At 46.2% G+C, this 27,027-nt stretch overlaps 2 protein-coding genes across 2 annotated transcripts in view; one reads left to right on the top strand and one right to left on the bottom strand.

Annotated features, from left to right (window-relative positions):
• The window catches only part of ncdn (neurochondrin), a 327,405-nt gene that overhangs the window by 81,343 nt on the left and 219,035 nt on the right, over positions 1-27,027 (top strand). The gene's annotated exons all lie outside the window — the stretch shown is intronic.
• On the bottom strand, positions 8,534-18,518 carry tmem170b (transmembrane protein 170B). Its single transcript, XM_076011334.1, is given in 4 exon segments — positions 8,534-11,820; positions 12,917-13,087; positions 17,864-17,978; positions 17,980-18,518. Coding segments are annotated over 4 exon segments (477 nt in total). The 5' UTR covers positions 18,040-18,518; the 3' UTR covers positions 8,534-11,689.

The raw sequence follows: 27,027 nt of genomic DNA, 5'->3' as shown, positions 1-27,027 counted from the left end.
ACTTCAATCAACTTTTATTTGTACAGTGCTAAATCACAACCAAAGGCATCTCAAAACGCTTTGTACAATCAGAGGAAAACCAACTGGGCTCCCAGAACAAGCAAGGTGCAACAGTGTCACCAGTTCAACGCAGGACCACAGAAAGAAACAACCCTTCGCACTTACAGACACACCTCATGTATGTGAGGTCAATTTAGAGTTCCCCACTCACCTCACGTGCATGTTTTTGGACTGTGGGAGGAAGCCAGAGAACGCAGAGGGAACCCACGCAGACACAGGGAACAGCTCTGGTTAAAGGTTAAATGAAAAGTAAAATTAAAAAAAGGGGGGTGGGGGGACACAGGAGAAAACCAGGAAGAAGAAAGTCGAAAATAATGGCTGCTGCTAGCTGCTGCTAGTCTGATCCGTCTTCTTCAATATGAAACACGCTCAGTAATTCTATAATATGAGAACAACATGACCCTGGTGTGGTGGGGAGGCTACTGTTGTGTTTTCTAGGGTCCAGTGTTGCTCCTGCAGGGTGTGAAGACGTCATATAATATCAGCTTATTTTTATGCCTCGTTAATGCCCACGCATGGTGTTGTTGCCGTTCCCTTGTTGGAAAAAGCCAACAACCACCTCAACGGCGTTACTCATCCTCACCGAGGCGTACGTGTCTTTAACACGGCGCTCCACTCCTGCCCTCCACCTTCAGAAGTTTCACCACACGCGCCCCGGGTGTTACATAACTGTTCTGGGGGGCGGTAGGGGAGGGGAGGGGGTGCGGTGGAGGTCCTGAAGAGCATGGATGACAAACGCCTTTTTTTTTCCTTTTTATTTTTACGGTGGGAATTCATTATTGATGAACGCGGGGCGTGTTTGTAGCGCAGCTCATCAGAATCCAGAAGCCACCAGACACTTTGCTTCTTACGTAACGCCAGCACGGCAGAGTGGAAATAACGGAGGAAATAATTTAGACTTGTCTCTGAAAAGCATCAGACGGACGTTCCGCCGTATTCCACTCAGCCTTATCGTCTCCATCCCTTCACCCCACACCCTCCACCTCCAGTGGGAAAATGTGTCATTTTTAAACACACAGACATCACATATCTGATAGAGATTCCTATCGTGACAAAACATGACTTTTGTTCATCTGGAATGGGGGTGGAGACATGAACAAAAAAAAATCTGCCAGGGGGATGAAACAGACTTCAAAGCACATTCTGTTCTGAGGATGAGTGACATTTCTGCAGAGGAAGATGTGTTTGGCAAAAAGATCCCGAGGGGCCAAAATGACCAAATACGGACTGAGGGAGGGTGGGAGAGGCAAAGTGAGGACTTCATCGTCATGGCACTTTGTAGTAGACATTGCAAATCGCTGCAATAATATTAAATCAGAAAGGTGATTATTGAGATTTCTGCTCAGTTTCTATGTTGATTTTGCATAAATGATGAGCAAAGTTATATTTAATCATTGACTAAACAAAGTGAGTTAATCATCAGGAAGATGAGATATTACTGCCCCCCTATATACCATGTATATATATATATATGTATATATATATATATATATATATATATATATATATATATATATATACATATATATATATATATATATATATATATACATATATACATATATATATATATAGATATATATATAGAGCGTGTGCTGGGTCTTCCTCGGGGGCTCCTCCCGGTGGGACATGCCCGGACTGCCTCTCCCGGGAGGCGTCCAGGAGGCACCCGAAACAGATGCCCAAGCCACCTCAACTGGCCCCTTTCGATGCAGAGGAGCAACGGCTCTACTCCAAGCTCCTCCCGGGTAACTGAGCTCCTCACCTTGTCCTTAAGGGGGCGCCCAGCCACCTTAAGGAGGAAACTCATTTCAGCTGCTTGTATCTGCGATCTCTGTCTTTTGGTCATTGCCCAAAGTTCATGATCATAGGTGAGGGTAGGAACGTAGATCAGCCGGTAAATAGGGAGCTTCACCTTTTGGCTTAGCTCCTTCTTCACCATGACAAATCGGTACAACGACTGCATCACTGCAGATGCTGCACTCATCTGAGGCAGGGTCGCTCCACCGACCCGGAGATGTACCCCTACCCCCGGCGCCTTGCTACCGAGGAGCTTTCTGACCACCTCGGTGAATTCAGCTTGTGTAATGTACGAGTCCTCCCCCGAGTCCCCTGCCTCTGCTCCCTCAGCGGAAGACGTGACAGTGGAATTAAGGAGCTCCTCAAAGTAATCCTTCCACCACCGGACAACATCCCAAGTCAACAGCTCCACACCCGCACTATAAACAGTGTATGGTAGAGCACTGCTTCCACCTCCTGAGGTGCGGGACGGTTTCCCAGAACTTCTTCTTCCTCCTCCATGGCCTCCCCAAACTCATTCATTCATTCATTCATTCATCTTCTATACCCGCCTATTCCTATTCAGGGTCACGGGGGTCTGCTGGAGCCTATCCCAGCTGTCTTAGGGCGAAGGCAGGGGACACCTTGGACAAGTCGCCAGTTCATCGCAGGGCCACATAGAGACAAACAACCATTCACACTCACATGCACACCCATGGACAATTTAGAATGTTCAATTGACCTCACATGCATGTTTTTGGAGTGTGGGAGGAAGCCGGAGAACCCGGAAAGAACCCAGGCAGACACAGGGAGAATATGCAAACTCCACACAGAAAGGCCCCAGGTCCGGGCGCCTCCCCGAACTCCTCAGGTATTCATATACACTACGGTTCAAACGTTTGGGGTCACTTACTCATTTCTGCATTGAACTCCATTATAAGCAGCTTCATGAGAAAATCTACCAGAATGCTTTAAGAACATTACTGGTGCATGAAAATCAGTCCGGATGTGCTGAACACATTATGGCATGGCTTTGACAGTTGTTGCCTCGAACGTCTAATTGAATGCGATTTTAGAGAATGAATGTCAAGTGTACAAAATGCAGCCATCGTGACAGAAGTTGAATGCTTTAAAATATCTTTTAAAAAGTAAATTGTATTTGTTTTATCATCACACTTAGTTGTTGTACTACACCATAAAAGTAAGCCAAGTATCATGGCTTTTATTTTAGGCTCTTTAAAACAGCCGACTTCTAGTGTGTTCACACAGAATTTTGCACACTTGGAATTCTTTCAATGACTTTAAATCAGACATTAAAAATTGTTTTCAAAAAACAATTAAATGTTTCCATAATTGTGAAGCACATCTTGACTAATTTACGTGCACTCACAATGATCGCAGAGAACTAAAGATCATTTCATGAAACAGGTTACAATTAAGTTCAATGCAGAAATTATCAAGTGACGGCAACTTTTGAACGGTACTGTATATACATATATATATACACACACACACACACACACACACACACACACACACACACACATATGATATACAAACACACACATATAAATATACATACATATATACATATATATATATATATGTATATATATATATACACACACACACACACACACACATATAAATACCCACATATTTGCAAATCAAGGACACTCTGTACCTTCTACTTCAACATGATGGACTTCCATGAATTGACTGCGTGATCATTTGGAGACCGTCCCAATAGATTCACCTTGCTTATTTTTAGTCTGGAAAACATGACTTAAAAATAGGACAGCAGTAAGATTTACGCCACCCATTTGTTTGTCTGCCCGGGGTTTGATATCGGCTCGCTGATGTATTGTGCAGGAGGATATTTGCTCTTCCCCACTACCAGCTCTGATAGACTCAACCCACCGGGACTGGGCCACGAAATAAGAGCTCATATATTGACAAAACATGGATGGATGGACAAATAATTGCCTGTCAGTCGACTGTATCGGGCCGGAACATCAGCCGAACAACTGAACAACGGGCCATCGTGTCCGAACAGACATTCAGCTAAATGACAGAAGCAGCGGCAAGCCGGCTAAGCGTCATCACTTATTCCCCCTGGTTCAGGTCACTGCGCTGGGGAGACGGAGGTGTGAGGTGGAGGAGGGACCACCGCTCCCATCGTGCCACAGGTGGACACCAGGCTAATGGCTCCATTTGCAGGAGATCATCGCTGCCCCGAGCTGATATTGACCGACTAAATGAGTGTTAGGCTGCTCGGTCCCAGCAGCGCTGAGGATGAGTCACTGCGGGGGTCCCAGTGGGAGAGTCAAGGCAGAGCTTGGCCCCTCTGGCAGCCTCAGCGTCAGCAACACGTTTACGCCCTCTGCTGGCTGTACCGAGAATAACAAGTGGTTTTCAACGGCAGCTTTAAGCGTTGATGTATTTGTTTGGTACACACGCACGCACACACGCACAGACAGACATACAGATAGACAGTTAGATAGATAGATGTTGGTGTTGGGGTAGTATATTGAGATGTAGATATAAATCAATGTTCAATTTATGTTTTTTGTTGGCCTGAAAATCATGCAAAAAAAAACAAAAAACAAAACTACATAAACTACCAAAGAAAAAACTAAAACAAAAAAACAAAACAAAACAAAGATCAGCGGTTTATGTTTGCGACCCCCTGCCCAGATTTACCAAAGTTCAAAGTCCTTCCGGTTGCTCCAGGAGCCAAAAGCAGTGAAAGCAGCAGCAGCAGCAGCAGCAGCAGCAGCAGCAGCAGCAGCAGCAGCAGTGTTTGTTGCACCGACTCTCCCTCACACGCTAGCCACTGTTGACCGAGACAATAACACCTCATCAAAAAGCAATCATCAGCGCAGAAGGAGCCCGCCGGCAGATCCCAGCATTGTTCTCCACCAGATCATGCAACAATGAGCGACTCACACCGTCACTTAATATGAAAGCACGGAAGGAAAAGCCAGTGAAAACCCCTCTGCAGGGCAGCGGTGGTGATGTCCCTTAAAGACTCACATCTAATGAACATGATTGCAATCAAACCTCTTCTCAACTGCCATTATACAAATATTCAGATTTTCTTTAAATCCCAGACTGCACACACAAGTGATGCAAAACCTCAGTTGTTTTTGAGAAACGGCATATTTAGCCCTGTGTTTGCAGCCTTGGACAGGAAAAAATACTCCCTTTTAGCTTCCTGCTAAAGCTTTCAACGTGTTTGGAAGGGGGCAAAAACGAGGTGGTCTCAGAGTGCAGAGCCAACACCTGGCTGATTTCCAGAAATGAACCGCATCTTTTTGCATGCACATTTTAAAAGTGAGTTTAGTAAAAGTAGTAAAGGGTTTTTCCTTTTTCCAATGCAACAGTAACATATTACTAGATAAGGTGACATCACAGTAAGAAAACATTGGTGAGGTCAGTTATGCATAACATTCAACTTTTTTTTTACTCCTAAATATAGCATATCAAATAAAGTGACTGTGATTTACGCCTTTGAAGCTGTTTTGCTATACCCAGGTTTTGATTGACTGGAATCACAAAGAAAGCGCAAACATTTTTGCCACTCTTGACTGGAAGCACACTTGGGCCTTCCTCAGGGTTCATTGTTTGGACGCTGCAGGAGAATGCGTCAATGTTTTGTGTATGACAGGCTCCAATAGGAAACCCAGACGGAGATCACAGGCTCGTCCAGACAGCAGGCGCAGCGGGCCGGGCCCCTGGTGGAGACTGGCCTCAGGAACTGTTTGTCTGTTGTCTGAGCTTTATATACTGCGCATTATGAGCGAGCGGAGTCAGCACAAAGGCGAGGTCAATAATCCGAGGAGGAGATCTGCCGGGTAAAGAGAGCTGGCCTGCTTCCAGCCATTGTTAAAAGGCCTCTCGCCTTAAAAAATTTCGGAGCAAGCACGCGGCCCCTTGTCGGCAACTCACATTGAACTTTGGAGTGTTTCCTGTAAGGGAATCGATATGACAATAGCAGCTGGTGCCTGGACTGTCAGCGGGGAGTGACAGTTCTGAGAAATCCAGGCTCTCGCCTAATGATTGAAAGCACTCAATGCAAAATGTCTGTGTCAAACTGGGATAATAGCTTCAACAGTTTACCTTGTGATGATTGTTTAGTTTTGTTTAAAATATTTTACATTTGGTTTTGTTTAAGGAAGGCCTGTTGACATTAAAGTTATTAAGATACACTGAAAAAGAGGGTCATTAACTAAAATAGTTCTATATTTAGCTCAAGGTGCAATAACTGATTTTGTTTAAGCTTCTCTAAGTGCCACTGCTGCCTTTAGGTTTGCAGTCACCAACATCAAAGCAAATAAAGACCATTAACGTAAAGATTTTACATCCTTTTTGACGAGAAATTAAACATTGTGCTGCCGTGAAGGCATACGTTTAAATTTGGTCTTATTTTGACATTACATTTTAATGTGCTTTTATTTTTACATTTGCTTAACCTGCCCAGGAAGTTGTTGGTTCAGAGGTAACTTTATGTTAGATTTTGAAAAGAGTTGGCCTAATCTGGTCACCTGTGTTTCTGTGTTCATCTCACGCCATCCACAGTGTAAAAGCCACAGAGGCAATGTTGTAAGTAAATAATATCATCATTGGAAGCATAAGTTAATGTTGGAAAATATTATTTACATAAATAAGCAGTTGATGTGTTTTTATATGAGCATTTCATTTACATTTTTTACATTTAGGTGAAGCACGTCTGCTTAACAAAATGGTGATTTTCAATTCTGATTATGTCAGTTTCCACTCTGATCATGTAAGATAGTTTTGAAGAGCCACAGTAAATTGCAACAAAAAGCTTACTACAAGTCAAGTCATCATTTGCAAGGAAGAGTTTAGCTAGTTGTATAGCTGCAGTTCCTACACTGTAGTGAGGACAACATAGTCCATATGGGTCCTATAGGATTCTTTGTACTCTCCAGCAGGGGCTGCGCTCTCAGAAGACAGTCAGGACGCAGCCTGCAACTGTGTGTGACGCCCAGAGGCTGATGTCCGAGGCCATAAAGGCCAAGGTCGGTTTGATTTAAGGCCAATTAATCCCGGAGTCTTGACTGAATCAAAATACCAACGCGACATTCCCCCCCGTAGCTTATGAAATACTTCCTGCCCTTACAACGGATCCCCTTATCAGCTCGGCTCAGCCTCTCTCTGGTTCTGACTGAAACAGCAGCATCCAACCGGGGAAACGTCGCTATAAGGAATGAAACCACAACAAACAGGGTGATGAGGACGACTCCGACAATTCCAACCTGGGCAGCTGATTAAATTCCATCTGGGGTTAATCACAGGCACCACCGTCCACTTCCGCTCATTATAAAGGCATAACATTCAGCCGAGGCCGCGCGGTTGACTAGACGTGTTTTCTTCAAAAGGCCCTTTACAAAGAAAAGAAAAATTCCTTTTCATGCCAGGGAGGAAAGCACATCACGCGGCTGGAATGGCCATAAAATGTCAAATCAGATCGGAGAAGAAACGATTGTACTCGAGCCCAAATTGTGTTTTAAGTCCAGTCATGAAGTCTGGCTCAGTTAAAATGTTTACCTTGGCCTCGCCCTGCTGTGTACAGCGATGAAGCGTCACGTACTGGGAGCTTTTTTCGGGAATCCCAGCCGCCCGCCGAAGACAAAACATGGCATTTGCTTTTTAGTTGTTCTTTTTCAGGAACGAGTGCTGAAGGAGAGCACGTACAGCAGGGAGGGGGTGGCCGTCCTCGTACGCATCATCGCTGCCTCCACCCTCCACCGATGATCTCCCCACCCCCGAACTCCCACCCCCCGGTGCCACCAGACGACAGGCGGTGAGGGGAGATGACGCCTCTGACAAGAGGACAATAGAAGCAGAGATGCATAGAAAGTCGCAGCAGCAGAGCGTCTGGTTTTTGCAGCGCCAGGCGCTCAAAGTGAAGCCGAATCACAGAAAACCAGAGCGGTTTGAAAGAAAGTTGGCAAGTTCGGGGGAGTCAGTACATTTTAAATGGCTTTACGGCAAGAGCACCTGAATCCTATGATGGGAACAACGGTGTCAGTGACCATTGTGACTTGTTATATATCATATCATCATGAAGCCAGACATGAATCTCCGTTAACACATGGGGATTAATGAAAGCTCTTGCCTCAAATCAAGTATGAATTCATCATTTACATCCCTTCCCCAGAAAAGTTTCACCCAGAAATAACATCATCTAATCTTAATCACCTTTAAGCTGCCAAATAGTACTGTGGATTTTAGTCCAGTTCGTAATGTTACGAATAGAACTAAAGGCACCAGCCAATACCAGCAGAGCCCATCACAATGACATTTTACTTTTATTTTCAACTGTTCTTTTTAGGGATCACCTCATCCATCCAATCAATTTGATTGGCTGATTCCATTGTAGTACATTCACGAGGTTGAAACACACCTACGACAACACTAAAAGAACAGGCATGTTTTCCAATCATTTAAAAAAATATATACATATATTTTTAAACCACTAATAACTGTACTCACCATCACAGCGTTGTTTCCTCTCAAAGGCTGTAGTTGCTAAAGTGGTAAAATAAGTTAATCACAATGTTAAAGCTTAGGATTAATCAGGATCGGTAAGGAGCAACAAGTAGCATAAGAGTGACACCACTGAAATAGAAAAGACAGCGAAGAATGAAGGCAGCACCCTGGAGAATTTATATTGCAAAAAAACATTTTATTTCAACTGACTGTTGAGTCTGTACAGGAGAGCACTTTGTACATAAATAGGCAAGAGTTATAAATATCAGCGGTTTGGCTGGTACAAAACTTTAAAAAAAGGACATTTGTACACTATGTACAAGCGCCACTTTGGGTTTTTAAATCATCGTCTCTGGTGGGATTGTCCGTAGATTCCATTCACACGTTACTGGAGCTGCACAGGCACATGCAGCCTCAGCAGGCAGGCAGACGGACAGACGGACAGAGGGGGCGGGGTCCAGGTCCAGGGGTGTGCTCACAAGTGGCATTTGGACAACAGTAGGTCTGTAGTCACAAACTTGGATTATTGAGCTCTGCGTCCCGCTGCTGTGTGACGGCAGAGTGGAAAGAGGATTATTAGCTGCTGGGTGGATCCTCGTCACACAGCCGTTCACGGGACAGTAATAACAAAGTGTTCGCCGGGGACTCATGGCACTGAGTCAGTGTGAGTCCTGTGTGAGTGAGTGCGGCGGGAGAAATAAACAAAACAACAACGACGACGAATCCAGTGGTTAGGTTGTTCACGTTGGCCACACTTGGCTATGTACAGCTCAAGACGTACAAGTGGATAAGTGCACTGATCTGACAAGCAGCAGTGCTGTCCTGTCGAAGGAGAGTCCTGACCGTCCCCAACGCAAAGATTAGTGAGAGGGTGTCGCTGTGTGAGCTGCTCCTCTCAGCCCTCCCCTGGTTGGCCAACCAACGTGGAAGACGCTCCACCTCTCGTTAAAGAAAATTAATTAACTTCCTGGTCTACTACTCACATGCAACAACCAACACTGAACACACACACACACACACACACACACACGCACGCACACATCCATAGACACGCACACTAGCAGGGAAATCATCAGCAAGCAGGAGCGTCGTCAGCAGCAGCGACTCACATTTGGTCCCTGAAATTGAGCAAAAACATTCAAGAAACTGGAATTTCTGAGCTGGTGGATGAAAACTGTGACTCTAATGTTCATTTCGTGGGTGGCAAAACATAGTTCAGCGTCAGAGCTCCCCTGGCTGCTCGTTTAACTGGCACAACACTGCCCTCTGCTGGGCTACACCGGTACTGAAGGTGAGACGCGTCGATTATGTAACTCCCAATAAAAAAAAAGCCTTTGTTTACCTCGCGGGGCTGCAAAAGCCACGGCGTGGCACGCCTGACCACACAAGCCTCGTTTATCACCTCGGATTTAATTCATCTGTGGTTTCGTGCCGTTGTAACGACAGTCGTTAATAATAAAAAAACAACTGTGATCTCCATCGAATGAGACAAACAATAAATAAAGCGCAATACGAGCAGTGCTTTGGCGTTCCATTTCCCTCTCTGTGTACAACATTAGCTCAGCTGCCAAATAAAGAGCTCTGAACTCATAGAAGGATAAATCAGTGCATCCTCTTAGTGGACGATCGGCGACAGCAGCAGTTTTGAGATGAAGGTATCAACACTGACAAGCGATGATCACTGAGTCGTGTGCCTACATGAACACGGGACTGGCTCAGAACCAGTAGTGGTTTGCGTGTCGAAACAAGGCAGATTGATCGAAGTGCAACACGCAAAAGTGAAACTTAAGGAACACGGGCAACTGAAAGATGGGGAGAGAGCTGTGGAGAAATGTCAAAGGATCAAATAAAGGCCTTGCACTTAAGAGATTTTTTTTTTTTTTTTTTACAAACACATCTCACCCACATGCAACTGCCCCTTTGGCGTCATCAAGTAAACGTCAAAGCAAGAGGTGACAACGGAACATCCAAGAGAAGGCAACATGCCAGCCAATGGAAAGCCTGGAGATTGGGAATGTGATTGACCATAGGTGATGAGAGAAGAGTTGCTTCTGAATATTACAGTAGGAAAAAAATCATGCCAAACAAAATGGAAAAACCCAAAACCTGGTTTCCTGTCAACGCAGCGACAGGAAACCAGTTTTCTGAGTTCTTGGAAAAACTTCACCCTGGTTGCAGCTGAGGGTTTTTTAGTGAGTTGAAACTGTGTGTTGCACGAGGCTTCAGAAAATGATGGGTTTTTTGAAAAAAAACAATAAAAACCCTGATGTGAAGTGGGCCTTCAAAATTGGGTTGAATGATGGGTTAGGGGCATCTGAGTGTTGGGCTGCAGGAAAGGAAACATAAAAGTACAGCAGCACCTCCTTCTCAAAGCCTGAATGACAGCAGTGGAGATGCTGATCAGAGCTGTTAGTTGGCACCACACCAGCCACTGCAGGATTAACACACTCTATCCTGTTATCATGCACGGCATGGCAGAGTTTTGCATTTCCCACATCTGTTATGTCTACTTTGTCACACCGACGTTAAGAACGGCAGAAGTCTGCGTTAACTGTTCCTGCTCACTGTCTTTGCAGGGAGTTTCCGGGTAGATTGCTTTTTTAAAGCCCAAGACGGTAAAACTGCTTGACTTGACGTGGAAGATGTGTAACCTTTTAAAAACTGGAGCTGGAGAAACGCTTGCAGGTAGATTCTGGTTACCTCTAAAACAGAGACACGCCGTCTGTGACGCCCGTTTCTGGGTTTTCTTCCAGCAGCTCGGCCTTCTGCATCCCTCTCACTGCACTCTGAAAACTCACACTGTGTGTGAAATAAACCACTTTAAAATTCAACCGCTCGCACTCAATAAATCAAAAGGTGGCGCCGTGGCTTTTTTTTAATCCTTCCTCCGCTGATTTCACACCTCCGACGTCTACAAAGTGCAAGATTCAAAGCCGCGCGCCTCCCGGCTGCTGCGGCTCTGGAGCCGATCTGATCTGGGAAATCTGGGGGGAGAAGGGAACGATAAACTCGGGACGTCGGGAGGACGGAGGGGAGGTTCAACACTGAAGAAAGTTTTCTGTCCCCGTCGCTCCTGGTCGTCGCCTCCTGCTGGCTGGTCGGTGAACTGAAGTTTCTTCTCCCCGTCCAGTGCAGCAGCAGAGAGCCTCCGAGAGTCAGCAGCCACGGAGGAGTCCGGGCGTCCCAGAGGGGACTGGAAACACCCACAACGTGGCTTTCAAGTCTATGAGCTGCAGGTGGCGCCGTCTCCCCAGAGGGCTGCTCCAGTTCCCCTCAGTGATTCAGCAGAGCGGGGACCTTCTCTCTCTCGTCCGGCCGAGGGTCTCGCCCCTCACAGGGTGGCCAGGATGCGGGAGAAGGAGATGATGACGGAGAGGGTGGTCTGGCCCACGCCGAACACCAGGGCCTCCAGCGGCGCCATGTCCTTCCCGGCCACTCGGTACACACCTGCCACCGCCGCGCCTGTGAGGGGAGGAGAAGGGAGACGTACGTCAGCGGAGCCAGAGGCACGCAGCGAGCAAACTGACATTTTACATGAATCCACAGTTGAGTCGACTGAGCAGCATTTCTGAAAATGCCTGTGAAGGTCGTGTGTGTGTGTGTGTGTGTGAAGTCCCTATATTCACTCCTGTTGCTTGTTGTTACACCTTTCCAAAAGTGTGCGATACAACACGGGAGTTTTGGAAATCTGCCATTTGTGACGTCACAAAGGACACTAGCTGCGTGTCCATGACCCCTAGAATTGAACAAAACCTAAATATCGCAAAACTGGTAATGGAAAGGCTGAAACTTTGAAAAACCTCTCAAATATGGCTAAAAGGTTTTGACGCTCTCATGAGGTGGTTTTCCAGGCGTATTGATATAGAGCTTTATCGTGAAAGTATCATGGAAACACTTTGTATTTGAAACACAACTTGTTTTAGCCAAACTATCCACTGTAGCCTCTGAGCCGGGAGCTGTATTCATATTAGCTCTTGTAAGTTTTGCAAGTTAATTTTGGACGTTAACACTGGAAGTGCCTGTGGCGGTTAAATAACACAAAAAAAAAAAATGGGTGAGGGTTCAATTTTAGCGGACCATTAACCTTTGGTTTCAAAAGTATCGAGATTTGTTTATCCTTTTTTTTTGTCTCTTTCATTCAAGTAAAATTGAACAAAATAAAAATAAAATAAAATTCCTCTTTTCTGCCACTGTCCTCGTCAGGCACCTTCAAGTTGTGAGACCTAAGGCCTCGCTCAGCACTGACAGACGTCAAGCAAGTTGTTCCATACTGAGGTATTAACATACCACGGAGGTTGTTTGAGCTTTCGAAGCATTCTGTGCCATAAAACAAGACCTAGACGGTTAAAGACAAAGTCACGACTGCTTCCCTCCCTGTCAGCTCCTCTCAGCCTCCCTCTGTTTGACAGGAGCTGCCACGCTAACCGCGCTCGCCTCGCTCCCTCCGCCTCCAGCTGCCCCCCCCCCTCCCCGTGTTCGTCTCCCAGGCTGAGAGATCGAATGCTGGACCCATAAGAGAAGACAAGAGAACCGAGCCGAGCCGAGCGTTGGGACCTACTGGTGATGACGCTCCCGGACAGCGAGGCCAGGAAGCCCACGCTGACCAGCACCAGGGTGATGAGGCGGCCCCTCTTGTGGCGCTGCAGCATGACCAACATGAGGAGACCCGCGGCGCCGTGGACGAAGAGCGAGGAGAAGAGACACCACAGGAACACCCAGTACCACATCTCTGAAAGCAAAGGCAAAACACAAAACATGACAAACTCCATTCAGCCCACATTCCATCATCGCAGCAAAAATATTCCGCTGACATGAAACAACGGGGAAAATAAGTCACAAACAAATAAGTTGAGTCAATTTCAGAGTCAACGGAATGTTGTGCCCTTTAGCCTGCAATTAGTTTAGAAGCAACGTTTTCAGAGTCAATATTATTCAAAACTTTCATGCTCTCAAATGTCTGCAACCGGTGATTTTCCTCTTCCTGAAATGGACGATTAATTTGATTTGGGACCGTTATAGCGCAGACGTACAGATGGGAGAGATGACGACTCCATTACTCGGCTCAGCGGTTCTTTCAATCAAGTTAATTGGTCGATTTAAATTAAAAGGTCCCATATTCTGTCTATTTTCACATGTCAGTCGTTCATCCTAGACTGCAGCCTCAGAGAGAACTATTGTTTTCCAGAAGACCAGAAGACAGCCTCCAGCAAAAAGCAAAAACAAAACTTTAGCTTCCTAAATGACTGATGCATTTGTGGATAAAAAATAAAATTAATGTTTTGGAAAGAGCAGAAAATTGCTTTTTATTTAACATGAAAATAGTTTTCGATGTTAAAAGATTCAGCAGGAGAAACAAGCAACAGCGGGAGGAATGAGGGCGCGCGGTGAACACCGAATCGCCGCTGTGTCCTTTGGGAACAAACTGAGCGTGAACGAAATGACCCTCGGCGATTCAAATCACAAGGCGAGGCAGCAGGATAAACACGAGTCCCCGGGTGCTTCAGACACCACGTCCTTGTCACACTCGGAGATAAAGCACCATCCGTCTCCATCGGGCCGCGGCCTACGTCCGGAGATTTACACATCTCAGACGTCATTAGGAAGGCGTGCGGCGGCTCCGGATGAGATGGATGAGCTGTGGCTGTCGGAGCTGCGCTACACTGCGTGCGCGCTGTGACCACTTCAGTCTACCACCGCGACTCTCGGCGGCGAGACGTACCGAACAGCTCCAGGCCAGATTTCACACCAGCCGCCACGTGCGAGACGGCGAGCGGGAAAACGGGATGTGTGGCCTGAGATGTGACGTTCGGCTGTGAACTTCTTCCGCGGGAGAGTGATGAGCAATGATCGGGGTTGTTGTTGTTGTTGATCTTTTTCCAGCTGGTTCAGTCAGAAAATGGGAAAACACTGCTGCTGCCGACGACCAACTCCACGAGAAAATACCAAAGTGAGCTTGCTGACGAAAGTTAAATCATGGGGGGGGGGTGGCTACACTGAATCCCTTCCACCTCTTCTGCCAGTCCTTTAAAAAGACACAGCCGAGGCCTTATTGCACTCAAAAATGTCAAAGGTGGGTGGGTGGGGGGGGGGGGGGTTGGATGTTTTATCCATTTGTCATAATATATTGTGTATATATAATGTATTGTTTCTATGTTTTTCAACATCTGCCTTAGGACAACGGATTAAAATGAGCATTTATGCTAACTCCGGCATATTTACATTGATGCTTTTGCTGACATGTTAATTAATGTGCATTGTCCTAATCAAATAAATGAATAACAAAGAATGCGCAAAATAAAATTGTCAACACAAAGGAGAAACATGTGCAAGTCCAACTTCCTGCGACAGCACACCCGTGACACATCTGTCCGTTCGAGTCTTCTCATCGATCGCGCAATCAGTCGTCAAGTTGGACGGAGACGGATGTGACAGCGCGACGACACAGAGCGTCTTTGTCCTGCGCGACTGGGCGCATCTGGCCGTTAGATCGCTGCAGCGGGTCGATCGGCGGCCCGCTGCTGTCAGTCTGGAAGGAGTTGGGGGGTGGAAGGGAGGAAGGAGTGGATTCAGGGAGCAGCTAATTATGCTTCTTCACTTTTGATGTACTTTTGCTCTGGTCGGCGGTCCAGAAATCCATCGAGGACCTGCGCCGTCAAGGACGTCCCCTGGAGTTACACTGCCAGCTCTGAGGAGTTGGTCGGGGGGGGGGGGGGGGGGTTATTATGCAATATTTCTGTCGTAATCTTCGGATCGCACATACAAGCGAGCGAGCGAGCCAAAAAAGGCCGTTAGCCAGGCCATGTTGTCAGAAGTCTGGACTTGAATGCCTTGATGTGTCCTGCAGTGAGGTCACTATCCACATCAGTCTGGCTCGAAAGAGAATTCTCAGTTTTACCAGCAAATTCCTGTCCAGTCTCTACGTTCCTCTGCACAGTCAAATGAGTCATTAAAGGCCCAGCGTTCATAGTAATATAATAATAGGACCTTACACACCCCAGAGACAAGTACATTCTTTACCCCACCATTCAATATGAGAAGGTTTGGTTAAGACTGGTTAATTATTACAAAGGGCAGGTTAACATTTTCAGGTTAATGACGTAAAATGAAAATGAAAAGAACGGCGGTCGGGTAAATGATACGGTTCTCGTTATTTGCGGATGGAACGACTCTGGCCAGCTGATTATTCTGCAGACGTCGGGCAGAGTGGGTGGTGGTCGCGGCTTACAGACGGCAATTCAAGGCTCCGCTCTGCTGCTGTGTCATGTCAAGAGCAGTCAGAGCAAGGCGACAACGTGCGCTACCCCGACGTCAGAACGGCAGCTCCGAGCACGCCCGTCGACAGCAGGAAGAGAAAAAATAGCTGAAGGCGCCGTCGTCGGTGGTGGTGGTGGTGGTGGTGGTGGTGGGGAGGGAGGGAGTGGGTGACGAGGTGGGTTTCGCAGGCAGAGCGGGAGTGAGTCAAAGTGTTGGAGCAGGTGAGAAGCAGAGAGACGGGTGGAGCAGCTGGCAGTGATGGAAGTGGAAAATTTCCTGACCTTGGAGGGAACAGTGGATTTATTTATTTATTTATTTATTTATTTATTATCTGATGGTTAAATGTTCCAGTTTCATGCACTTACTGTAGGTGCTTTTCTTCTGGTTAAACGTGGCAGCTTGTTCGACTTGTTCTTTTTTATTCTGTTTACTTTTTACACTTGTTTAACAAATGCAAAGCACCTTTTAGGGGTGTTTCAGTAAACCACTGTCATTCTGACCAGACATCTATAATTAAATTGTTCCCTCTTACATTTCCTGCAACTAAAAATAGAACGAGCTGATACAAAGATGTTTATAGACTTATTAAACTGAGGTTAATTAGACACAAAACAACGCTGCCATGATGCCATTATATTAGATTTTTCCAGTGTTACCACTTCATGCTGAGAAGGTTTCTGCAAAGCTGTTCTCAAGTAATCAGCTGCCATTTACTGGACATGACTAATACTTTGATCGGCCATCAAGTGATGATGTGCAGCCAAGGGCAAAATCTCCATTTAAAAAATAAAAAGTAAAAAAGTTGGACCTTTAAAGTAAAATGAACTACAGCACACAAATAAATGCAAAATGCAAACTAAAAAATGCTTGCTGTTTGCAAAACTACATCTCAAACTATATGGTGTCTTTATGGGTTGAACAGAAACTGCTGCACATTCATCACACAGGAAATCCGGTAGTACTTCCTCCGTGTTTTTTTTTGTTGTTTTTTTTTTGTTTTTTTTTGGGGGGGTGGGGTGTTTGGTCAATGGCTTACATATCGAGATAGTGAAGAACCACTTTAGGAGTTTGCGACCTAATGTTCGAGACTCTTAACGTCCTCTCGTGCTGGCCATATCCCATGTCTAAGGGGGTTGGTTAGCAGTGGAGGTTTTATGGTGGGACGGTGAATCACAAAAAAAGTACGCCAGCTTTCTGTTCTCTGCTTCGCAAAAAGAAAAAAAAAACTTGTGTATGAGCCACAGTTTCCTGCTGAGTCAACATCATTATCTGCCCTGCTTTTACATTTCTTTCGCCTGATGTGCTTTTCGACACAGGATGTCAGCATGTATTTTATGCAGTGGTCTGTGCCAAATCACAAGCACATCAAGCAATGCATCTAATCCTGTGTTTATGCGACAGAAGCCCTGTTGTGCCTGTATACATCGTAAAACCTCTATCATTTTTACATGTCATTGAAAACTTGTAAAAATGATTTTTAAGAGACAGAAATCTACAGTTTGTTTGTTTTTTTAACGCCAGAGAGAGAGAGAGAGATTCAGTGTTCTGTGCATTTCATAGTAATTAATTAAATACAAGCCTTGTCAGTCATGTCCAAGTAAGTTACATTTCTGTGGGATGTGAGGGCTCACAACTCACTACCTCGTAACCTGGCCAACAGCCTAAATTACGAGGGCCATACAAAGTGCACTGAGAAAAGCGACAATTTATGAACTAATCCTCAACACTTCTGTATGTCTCGCCATCTCAAGTTGCCAACCTGCACGGGGATGAGGTGTCTAATATTGACCACTTCACTTCAGTGAGGCTGCAGGACAAAGGCAGGAAGGTGGGACGGAGGGATGGATGGATGGATGGGATGAATGGGGTGGGAGGCGGAACCGGTGTAATCACTTGATTTTACTATTACAAGCAAGACGCATTCACGCAGCATAAAGATTAATTTTCCGGCAAACTGCGATTATTTCCATGCCACTGTTTGTGTATTTTACGGCTGGTCTTGCCCCGGCGCCGGTGCGCTGAAGCGGAACAGATGCCCTTTTAACGGGGGTGGGAGGCGTAGCTGGACCCGCTCCGTCCACCACATCATGCGGGGAGCGAATAACACATGGAGGTTTTTAATCGCCCCTTTTAAAAAAAAAATGGTCGCGCTGAGCGGTGACAGTAACTACCCGGTCACTGTGACGGGCAACCCAGCTGCTGATGGCTCGTGCGTGCGTGAATACATGAAAACACCGCGCGTTCCGCATACCTGTGAAGTGCTGCAGCGCCGTGCCGTGCACCCAGAGGCCGAGCACTTGCTGCACCGACAGATTAACGGAATAATCCCTGTTGGTTGACATGTTTCCGCCGCTGCCTCCGCCGCCGGCCGGCCGGGTTCGCGCCCCTCTTTATCGAGTAGCTGAACTTGGCTCTGGACGAAGGCATGGAGGAGACCGGGGGGGCGGCATCATGGGGATGGGATGCGAGGCGGCTCTACCCCCCGGAGCGGCGCGGCGCGGCGCGGCGCGGCTCGCCTCTACCGGTGCCTCTGCTTCGGCTTGACGACGTCCATCTCCGCTCCGGGAAAGGAAGGGCCGCCCGCTGCTCGCTCCGTCCTCGGTGGTGTCGGTGGGGGCGGCGGCGGCGCGGAGGCCATGATAGGGACGGCAGGGGAAGGCAACGCAAGGCAGGCAGGCAGAGGGACGGTCGCTCGGTCGGTCGGGCCGGCTCGTCCTACATCGGCTAGCGCCGCTGTAGAACCCTTAAAGGGCCAGCGGCAGCCTGCACGGTGACGAGAGGGAAAGGGAGGGGCGGGTTACGTTGACGCATCTCCGGAGAGGGTTTCCGCTCAGGCTTCATGATTAATCATCGAAATGCACGCCTGTCGTCGTCAAACTGTACTACTACAACCGAGCCAAAAAAAAAGAAGAAAAAAAAAAGAGCTGAAACTGTCGTTCGGTTTTACTTCAAAGACTGGGGAGTGTAAACGTTATCTTTACGTAATATTACGCGAACAGGTACGTCGGTGACGTAGCCAATAGTACGTACATGTATCGGTGCGTTTACTTCCTGGTTACATGAGTTCGAATTTACGTAGTAGCCACCCCACCCCTCCCATGCCCGTTGGCTCCCACTCGTGAGGTAAAAATAAACATATAAATAAAAATAAATCATGTTTCTTCTTCTTCTTTTTTTTTTTTTAAATACTCACGGACGTCTTTTACTTTGCAGTAGCGGTTCAGCAGAGGAGAGGACACCCAAGCTACAAATGGCTATGAAGTACTGGTGTGGTAGGTGGCATGAACTACTAAAAGGGATCTACCAGAATTCTTTAAACTCAATAATACTGGTACATCTCTTGCAGCTGACTATTGGAGTAAGCATGCAGCATAATGTTAAATAAAATGTTTAAAATATTTTATGCTAACGTCCCCTGTACTACATGTAACACAAATAAATACGTCCCATGTACTACATGTAACACAAATAAATACATACAGACCCCATAAGCCCCAGGAATTTTAACACATGGGAGAAGATGGCAGCTATTTTAAAGTGAAGATTTGCACGTTCACTTTTCCCCCTTCTCTCTCATCGCGTTAATTGTGATAGAGAAAAAGAAGCAATGCTAAAGGTGGGCACACTCAACCCGCAGTGCAGGAGTGGCACTAATAGAAACTGAGGACTGGGGACTGAGAACTGAGGTGGACTAAAAGTGAGGGAGGTTGTGATGATACCTTGGAGCTGTGCAGACACTGAAGGGTTCTGGCACATTTCTCTGAGGAGTGCATTATTTTAGGAAGCGTCCCAGTTCACAGGTACCAGAGTTGAGGACACGTCTGGCATTTCAACATCTTTTTTTTTCGTGGTGAATAGTTAACAGACGTGACTTTTAACTTGTGGCTGTATTTATACAATATTAATTTGTTATCGCTCATTTAGATTCACAGCTTCGCCTTTCTTTTTCTTTTAGTTTTTTTTTTTTAAAGCTTCCCAGCCTCTCAAGAATTGCCTTTTAATCTCCACCCACTGCCAAATTTGTTTTCATCACAACTTATCTTCAACTGCTCTGCCACATTTATCTGTTGGAGCTCTTCTACAGCATAGTTTGAGGAGAAATGTTCAGGCGAGATGAGTTAAAACAAGAAAGAAAGTCTGCGGTGCACCATGTTGCCTTGAAAGCTCTCTTAATTCAGTCACTGCACTCACAAGATGTGCCGTATAAATGTTCATATTTCAGTGACTACTCACAAAAAAGTGGACAGCAGAATATTTATACTGCTGAAAGACCAAAAAAAAAAAAAAAACTGAGTCACTGAGGAACTTAAGGACCTCCGGGGGAACAAGCTGGCAGAGAAAGCAACCAGTCACTGAAGGCAACGGTTGGTCTTTGCTGTGCAAACAGTATTTGTGGAAAATCCCGACTTTCAAACAGAATCTGCTGCACCGCTGTACAATTTTTAGTTACATGGTTTATGTATGTGGCTGACTGTATATTAGTTTCTACGCAACAGATTATTTTTCACTCTCTTTCAAATGTATTGTCTTTATTTGTTCTTTTTTGTTGCGATAGCAAATAGCATGTATATGAAAGGCTTTTATTTGCTGACTAGAGATGCACGCCCTCTCGAAAACCTAATGACTCAAAAATGAATCAAAGTGCAACTCAACATGTCAACATTTATCGCAACGTCTACATTTAGTCAGGATGAACAGCGGCTGGTCATAGCTGCTGCTGTCAGAGGGTCAGCAGGGTAAAACTGTGTGGTGTGAGGTGGTGTGATACAGGCGGGGCAGGGGAGATGAAGGAGCAGCAGTGGGATGAAAGAGTCCTTTGACTCTCACGGGCATCTTTGAATTGATCTGAGAACAAAAGATGAATTTCACTTTTAAACTCGCGCCTCACCGACGGGCGCGAAAACAAAGAGCTGCTGTAATATATCTGCTTGTATGTTTTATCCCTTGGAGAAGCCCGCATGCTGTTGCGTGCAAACACACAAGTTATTACCATATCAAATACGAGCTTGGATCTAATGAGCCGCTTTGCTGGATGATAAAATAAAGGTCAAAGCAGAATTAGGCCAAAACATAGTTGAATGTTCTAGCAGAAGTGGGCAGATTCAAATGTCACGTAAAATGTCTCGCCTCTTTAAAATTATTATTCCCAGTGGGGAGTTGCTTTGATCAGATGGATCATTCCGTCATCGACCAGCAGGGGGACACCTTACCCCATTCATCCCCTTCTGATATCTCCACAACGTGGCTGTCCATTTTCTTTCCAGTCACATCCAGATTTAAAATGTTACTGCAGTAGAGCGAAACAGCAAAGACCTCAAGACACTTTTTTTGGACTAAGGTGTGGGGTTTGACCTGCGCCACAACCCACTTTGATGTGTCAAGTCCGCGTAATCAGCCAAAGCCCTGTGAATCCCCCTTTTCCCTTGACAAATGTTATTGTCTCAAATGGGGATTTTTTTTTTTTTTTTTTGGGTGCAACATGAGACGTCACCTAATCCCGGACGCTCCTCATGCCGTCATTGTACTCGCCCACAGACTCAGCCCCGGGTTCTGCATGGACCTGCTGCATTCTGGACCCACGATGTGGGGGAGGGCTTTATTGTTCAGTTTTTTAATCAAACACACATCTGAGCCTATTGTGATGATTTTTGGTTGTAACTCAATCTGGTGGGTGAGCGACACCCCTCTCAAGAACCCATTCATCTTCAGATGCTGTGGGGTTTTTTTTTTGGTCCCTTCAGGCAGATGGCTTTGACTCAGGTGAGTCATCAGCCGAGCCTCCTCATCTGGCTAACATCTCCGTGTCAGTGAGAGCATTAACTGGAATATACAGGCTGCTGATGACTCAAGCTACTCCTGCGGTGAGAGAGTGCACAAAGGCTATTGTCCTCCAGCTGATCGCGTGTGATGAGGTTTTTTTATTATATCTAATTTTTTTTCTATCCGGTAGATGCCAGAGGACACAAACAATTCACACTCACACAAAAGAAACGACTTTTAGATTAAAAAAACACCTCCTCTGGGCGTCAACACGGCCTGATGCTAGTGGTCCCCTACCAGGACAATGAAAGTCCACTGATCTGTGTGAAACACAATCAATGGGGCAACCTTTTTCAGACCAAACTGGTTATTTTCTTTCTGAAACAACATTTGCAGGGGTTTTGGCTTTACAAGAGCTACATTTATACTAGAAAGGACAGCACTGTGGTGTTGATCCGTGTCCTTTTGTTTATCCAGTCAAGGCAGATGACCACCAACACAGAGCCGAGTCATGCTCAGTGTTTCTTTCTGCTAAAAGCGCAGGTTTTCCCCACCACTGTTGCCAAGTTGCTTTCTCTAAAGGGGACATGCTGTGTGCATGTAAATAAATATTTAATGCATATTCTGTATTTAGACAAAAAAAAAAAAGAAGCGATGTAGCGGTAAAACTTTAAATCTCCTCCCTCCCTGTGCTCTGCTAAGTGAGCACTTTTTGTAGCAGTTTATAGCAGTTTTTATTGTATAGCATTTCCTTGTGGTGTTTCCCAGGAGTGTTTCTTGCTGAGCAGAGCCGAGCCGAGTTGAGGGGATGGCCGGGGCAGAAATAAACACTTACCGGCCCAGCTGGCACAAACACGCATCCTGTGTCGCCCGTAAATCAGCCCTCAGACGACCGACAGGGAGCTAATCAGAGAGTGTCCGTGACCGCAGTGTGCGACACAAACATGGAGGAATGCGCATCTACTTCTGCAGCTACTGCACGGTAGGAAGAGTGCACAAAGAGATGACAAGACTTATAAATATGCATAAGGGTGCATTTTGTCTGCCCAAACACAAACAAACAATAACGTTTCTACTCAAAAACCTCACCGCAGAGATTTGGATATACAGATTTAATTGGCCATAAACTTAAATAAAAAGAAAATGCTTGACAAAATGGATATTTTAATGTTTGAATGGATAATAAGGCTAATCTAAACTAGCAACTATGATATGGGGCTTAATGGCCTCGGCACATTCATTTCATGTACATCAAATTAGTTTGACACATGATGACAGTAAATGCAACTGGTCTATTTTTTCCTTCTTCTTTTTTTACCCTTGATTACATGTTAGGTCTGCATGATTTAAACACTTTTCCCATGGTGAAAAAAAAAAACCCATAGCACTGGAGTTTGGTGTTTTTGTTTTGACAAAATAATCAAGTCCAAAGCCCGCAGACCTCTGGCATTATGGTTCCATGTAGGTGATCCAACTCCCCGAGAAAGAGACGCAGAAACGCTGTGTTTACCCTGCAATCACTGCAGCTTCATTGTTTGCTGCGGTGCCGGTACACAAATCAGAAGTCAGCCAGGGTTCAGGAGGGCAGCGGCTCTCCCTTTTGCCTTTGTAGTGAGGGAACAAGGAGTTCCCAGTGACTCCCGAGCTCACCTTTGAAGGCTCTCTGCATGCAGGTGTTCACCATCGCAGTTTAAACAGCCTCTGTTTGAAGTGGCACGGGTTGAGTCGAGGGAGCGAATGAGGGTTTGATCTCTCTTTGGCTCGGCATGAAAATGGCTGCACCTGAAATTTCCCACCGCCTCGGCTACGGCCAACAGCTACACCTGCACCTCCGCCCATCCCACTTCTCGACAAACACTCACAGCCACACGGCGTCTGGTTGTTCTCTGAAACCAAGTTCAACGCCGCCGTCACTGTGGCTTTCTCAATCCTGACACGTAGGTACGTTTGGTTGCGTCTGCTTCCTGAGCAAATGGCAACAAAATGACACCAATGATCAACAGCTACGCATTAGACTTGGTAATTTATTGCAGTGCGTGGCGTAGGAGTGGGATTTTTTTTTTGTGATTAGAGGGATCTCGTCCCTTTGAAGGGTGACATCAAAAACGTGTCGAATGACCACAACGCTGGCGCTCGACTGTGGGAAACCCACGTTGAGATCATATACCGCTGCAGGCAATGTAATTCTGATGAAAGACGGCCTGAACTTTTTCCGCCGCCGGCTAGAAACGGTTCAGCCAATGAGGCCGAAGACTGGGAGCGACGTGGGCGAGTCATCGCAGCGAGGACGAGCCGCTTCATGTTCCTCCACGTGGGAGGACGTGCTCTCTCATTGTGAGCTACTTGTCCTCTGGGCACGGATTTGATGTTTTGGTTGGTGTCTTGGTGGTGATGTGTAATTTTGCTTGTCTTCACTAATAAGGCTCTGCCTTGATTGCAACAGCAACAGCAGCCTGTTGCGGTGAAAGTGTTATGTGATTAAAAAAAAAAGTGTTGGCCATGGGGGGAAGCATCACCTTATACAGTGTGAATATTTTTCCCCATCAGCCTCTGAGAAATTCTACAAAGTGTTGTTTCGAGTACCAACAGGACACAAAGCAAACACACCACAATTCAGCTTCAGTTTCGAAGTTAGCCGGGTGGTCATTAGAATTCTGTTTTGATGTTGTTTTATATTTGTACATTAAATATGCACCTGTAGCAGCTATATGACTAAGCATCTTGTAATTATGAGAGCAGCATCTTGTAATTACGACAAAACATCTCATAATTACAAGATTGGGATGGCGCTTGCATATTTTGGCCACTAGTCAGCGGAACCGCTGAGCCGCAGCTCGGTGCTCTGGAGGAACAGGCCGCATTTCAGTGGAGGCCGCTGGGCATGTGTGCTTTTCAAATGATGCGTTCATGGTTTTCTTTGGCTGACTTGGTGACCCCTCCGCGTGAAGTGATGGTCAGAGTCGGCAGCGATGACTAAGATTTCGATGACTGTTTGCGGAATAAGCGCGTAAACACACGGCGGTGCGGGGAAAATGAAATCCTTATCTTGTAAACGCAGGATCAATTTAAGGGGAAATTAGATTTCAGCGGAGCTGCTGCTGCTACACAGGGAGGGCATTTAACCCAAAACACTGCAGGGTCGGTATTATTGCAATGTCCTCAATATCTTCCACTCTGCCTGAAATAACCTCACTTAAAATGTAAATCCCTCTCTGGAGTTCCCATGTTCAGTGTGCGTGTCCCAACAATAAAATGTGTCACAACGAGCCTGCCAATGAAGTACACACACGAGAAAAGTCTTTTACTTCACTTGCAGTCAGAATCCTCTCTTTGTGACATCACAAAGAGGTGGCTGAATCCAAGAGTTTCATCATTCTGCTGTTTACAGATTTTTCTTTAGGTTAAGCGAGCAAGACTGATGGACGCTGCGATGAAAAAATAATATCTTAATTCTAAACAGAATTTTGGTACTGTAAAATAAACAAAAAAAAAAACATGGGCGATGGAAGAACGAAAAGAAGGTAGCGCTCTGTCTTCGTCAAAGAGGAGCCGACCAAGAACACAACCTGCACCTCCAACCTGACTCTGTTCATTCCAGGGCGACTATAAACTGTCTGGGAAAGTGGAGCAGACTCGGTGCCAGCAGTGAGCGAGCGAGCGAGCGACGCAGACGAGCTTAATACTGAATGTTCCGAAAGGCAGGAATGTTTTCAAGACACGTTTGGATCCAGTCGACCTGCAGGAAGCAGGATCCAGTCCCGGAGGGCCGATCACCGTCTGGGATCTTCTCCTACAGACAGTTCAGTCTGAGAGGGCCCGACACGGTGACTGATAATAAACGACTCTGAGCAACATCAGAGCTTTTTTGAGGGTTTTATTTTCCATCACAGGTAGGTCAGCGAATGTCAGCTGAACGCGAGCAGCAGCCGTCTGGACGTCACGGACCGCCGGGGAGGAATTTATGGTTCCCAAAAGCAGCAGCAGGAGAGACCTCGACAGAGATAAGGGGCTGCGTGTTGCCGGGCTCGCGGGGGTGACAGAGACAACAAATACCTGCAGCATTTCCTATCAGGGGCTGAGAATGTGTCGGCGTTATCAACCAGACTCAACAAAGGAGGCTCTCGGCTCTCAGGCTCTGTCGCCATGCTTTGTCTTCGCCGGTGAAACAGCACCGGTGTCGGACAATCGCGAGCTCAAGCCCCAGTCTAGACACTGTTTGTTTGCTTCTTTGGCTTAATCTCTAAAGTGAAAGAACGAGTGCGAATCGCCGTCGTCGCTAAATGAGCACACGAGCACCAGCTGTGTTGTGCTGCGCGCGTCTCTCTCATTACATCTCCAGACGCAGCTTTTGGGCCAGAATTGTAATTTAGACGCTAGTTTTGCGCGACTGGAGGAGCAAACGGCCTAAAGCTGATTTGCTTCCGAGGCTTTGTGTTATTTTTTTTTTAGCATTTACGACCTGGCGTAATGTACAGGGCTCCCTCTTTGCGAGCGATTTACGGACGGTGACGGAGGGGAGCCGCTGGTCTCCCTCTGTCAAGTCTGAGACAACGTCCTCTGTGCTGATAAGCTCGTCCCATCACACCACTTCCTGCTGGCCTTTCCCACTGTGAGGTAGTAGTGATGACTTTTCTTTGATGCGATGCGATGACCGCACGGATTCAAAAGTATGACTCCCCACAAATATTTGTGCTCGGCAACACAGACATTTCTTCCTCTGAAATCATTAGGCAGTGGAACCCTGAGTGAGTCACTCTCCGAGTCTGCAGCGAAGAGACTAAACAACACACGCTGGCGCGTTACCCCAGACCTGTGATGTCACCGAGGGATGGATGGTCTGGACCATCCGTGTCGCCCCTCCGGCGATGTGCACGGCTTCAAACACACTGACGTAATCGCCGACTGTCTCAGGAAAGTTCCTCCGTCGTGGAGTGCCACATAGCCACTTTAGCGCAGCTGTGTTTTTGCCAACAACTGCTATTGTCCCTTTGATTGCATAATGCCAGCTTGTTATCTCGAACTGCGAGTGCGCGGCGGGAAGGAGGGTCTCCACTGAAACAACAGGAAACGGCCGCAGTTGGCGCAGGTTTACACAATTCCCATGAAGCAACAGTTGTTGCCCCGTAATGAAAAGACGCTTTTGTCCTCCATGTGAATGACGGACATTACAACAACAATAAAATATTACCAGCGAATTGCCATTTGGCAACAACAGGCTCAATCCTGCCTCAGGACAGGATCTCACATCTAATCCCAATACAATCACACGTCACCCACGAAACCAAAGTCATAAAAAAGGAACTATCTACTGACTTCAACTTCTCTTGCAGTGGTCTGCTCAGCTCCCCTTTTGCGCTGGTTTCATCATGAGAGGAGCGCAGGTGCAAAAGCTCCATTCCAGGTGAAGATGAGTAATTTCTCAAGCATTACAGAGGAAGGCACTCCTATAAATTATTAAGAGGCAATTCATGGGGCATGCGGCAAAATGTGGATGTGATGAATTATTGTATGATAATAAGCAGCTATAATGCTATAGTGCTATAATATGACTTTGTCTAAAAAACAGAAATATTTGCAAAACACTCCAAAATCATCATTGATAAAAAAAAAAAAAGACACGATTGATGAGAGACACAAGCATTTCTTCCAGACACG

This window comes from Nelusetta ayraudi, unplaced genomic scaffold, assembly GCF_046127955.1.
Source record: "Nelusetta ayraudi isolate G7.1 ecotype Tasmania unplaced genomic scaffold, CSIRO-AGI_Nayr_v1 ptg000135l, whole genome shotgun sequence".
NCBI classification, from domain to species: Eukaryota; Metazoa; Chordata; class Actinopteri; order Tetraodontiformes; family Monacanthidae; genus Nelusetta; species Nelusetta ayraudi.
The sequence above is the reverse complement of the archived record's forward strand: the minus strand, read 5'-3'. Positions and strand labels throughout refer to the sequence as shown.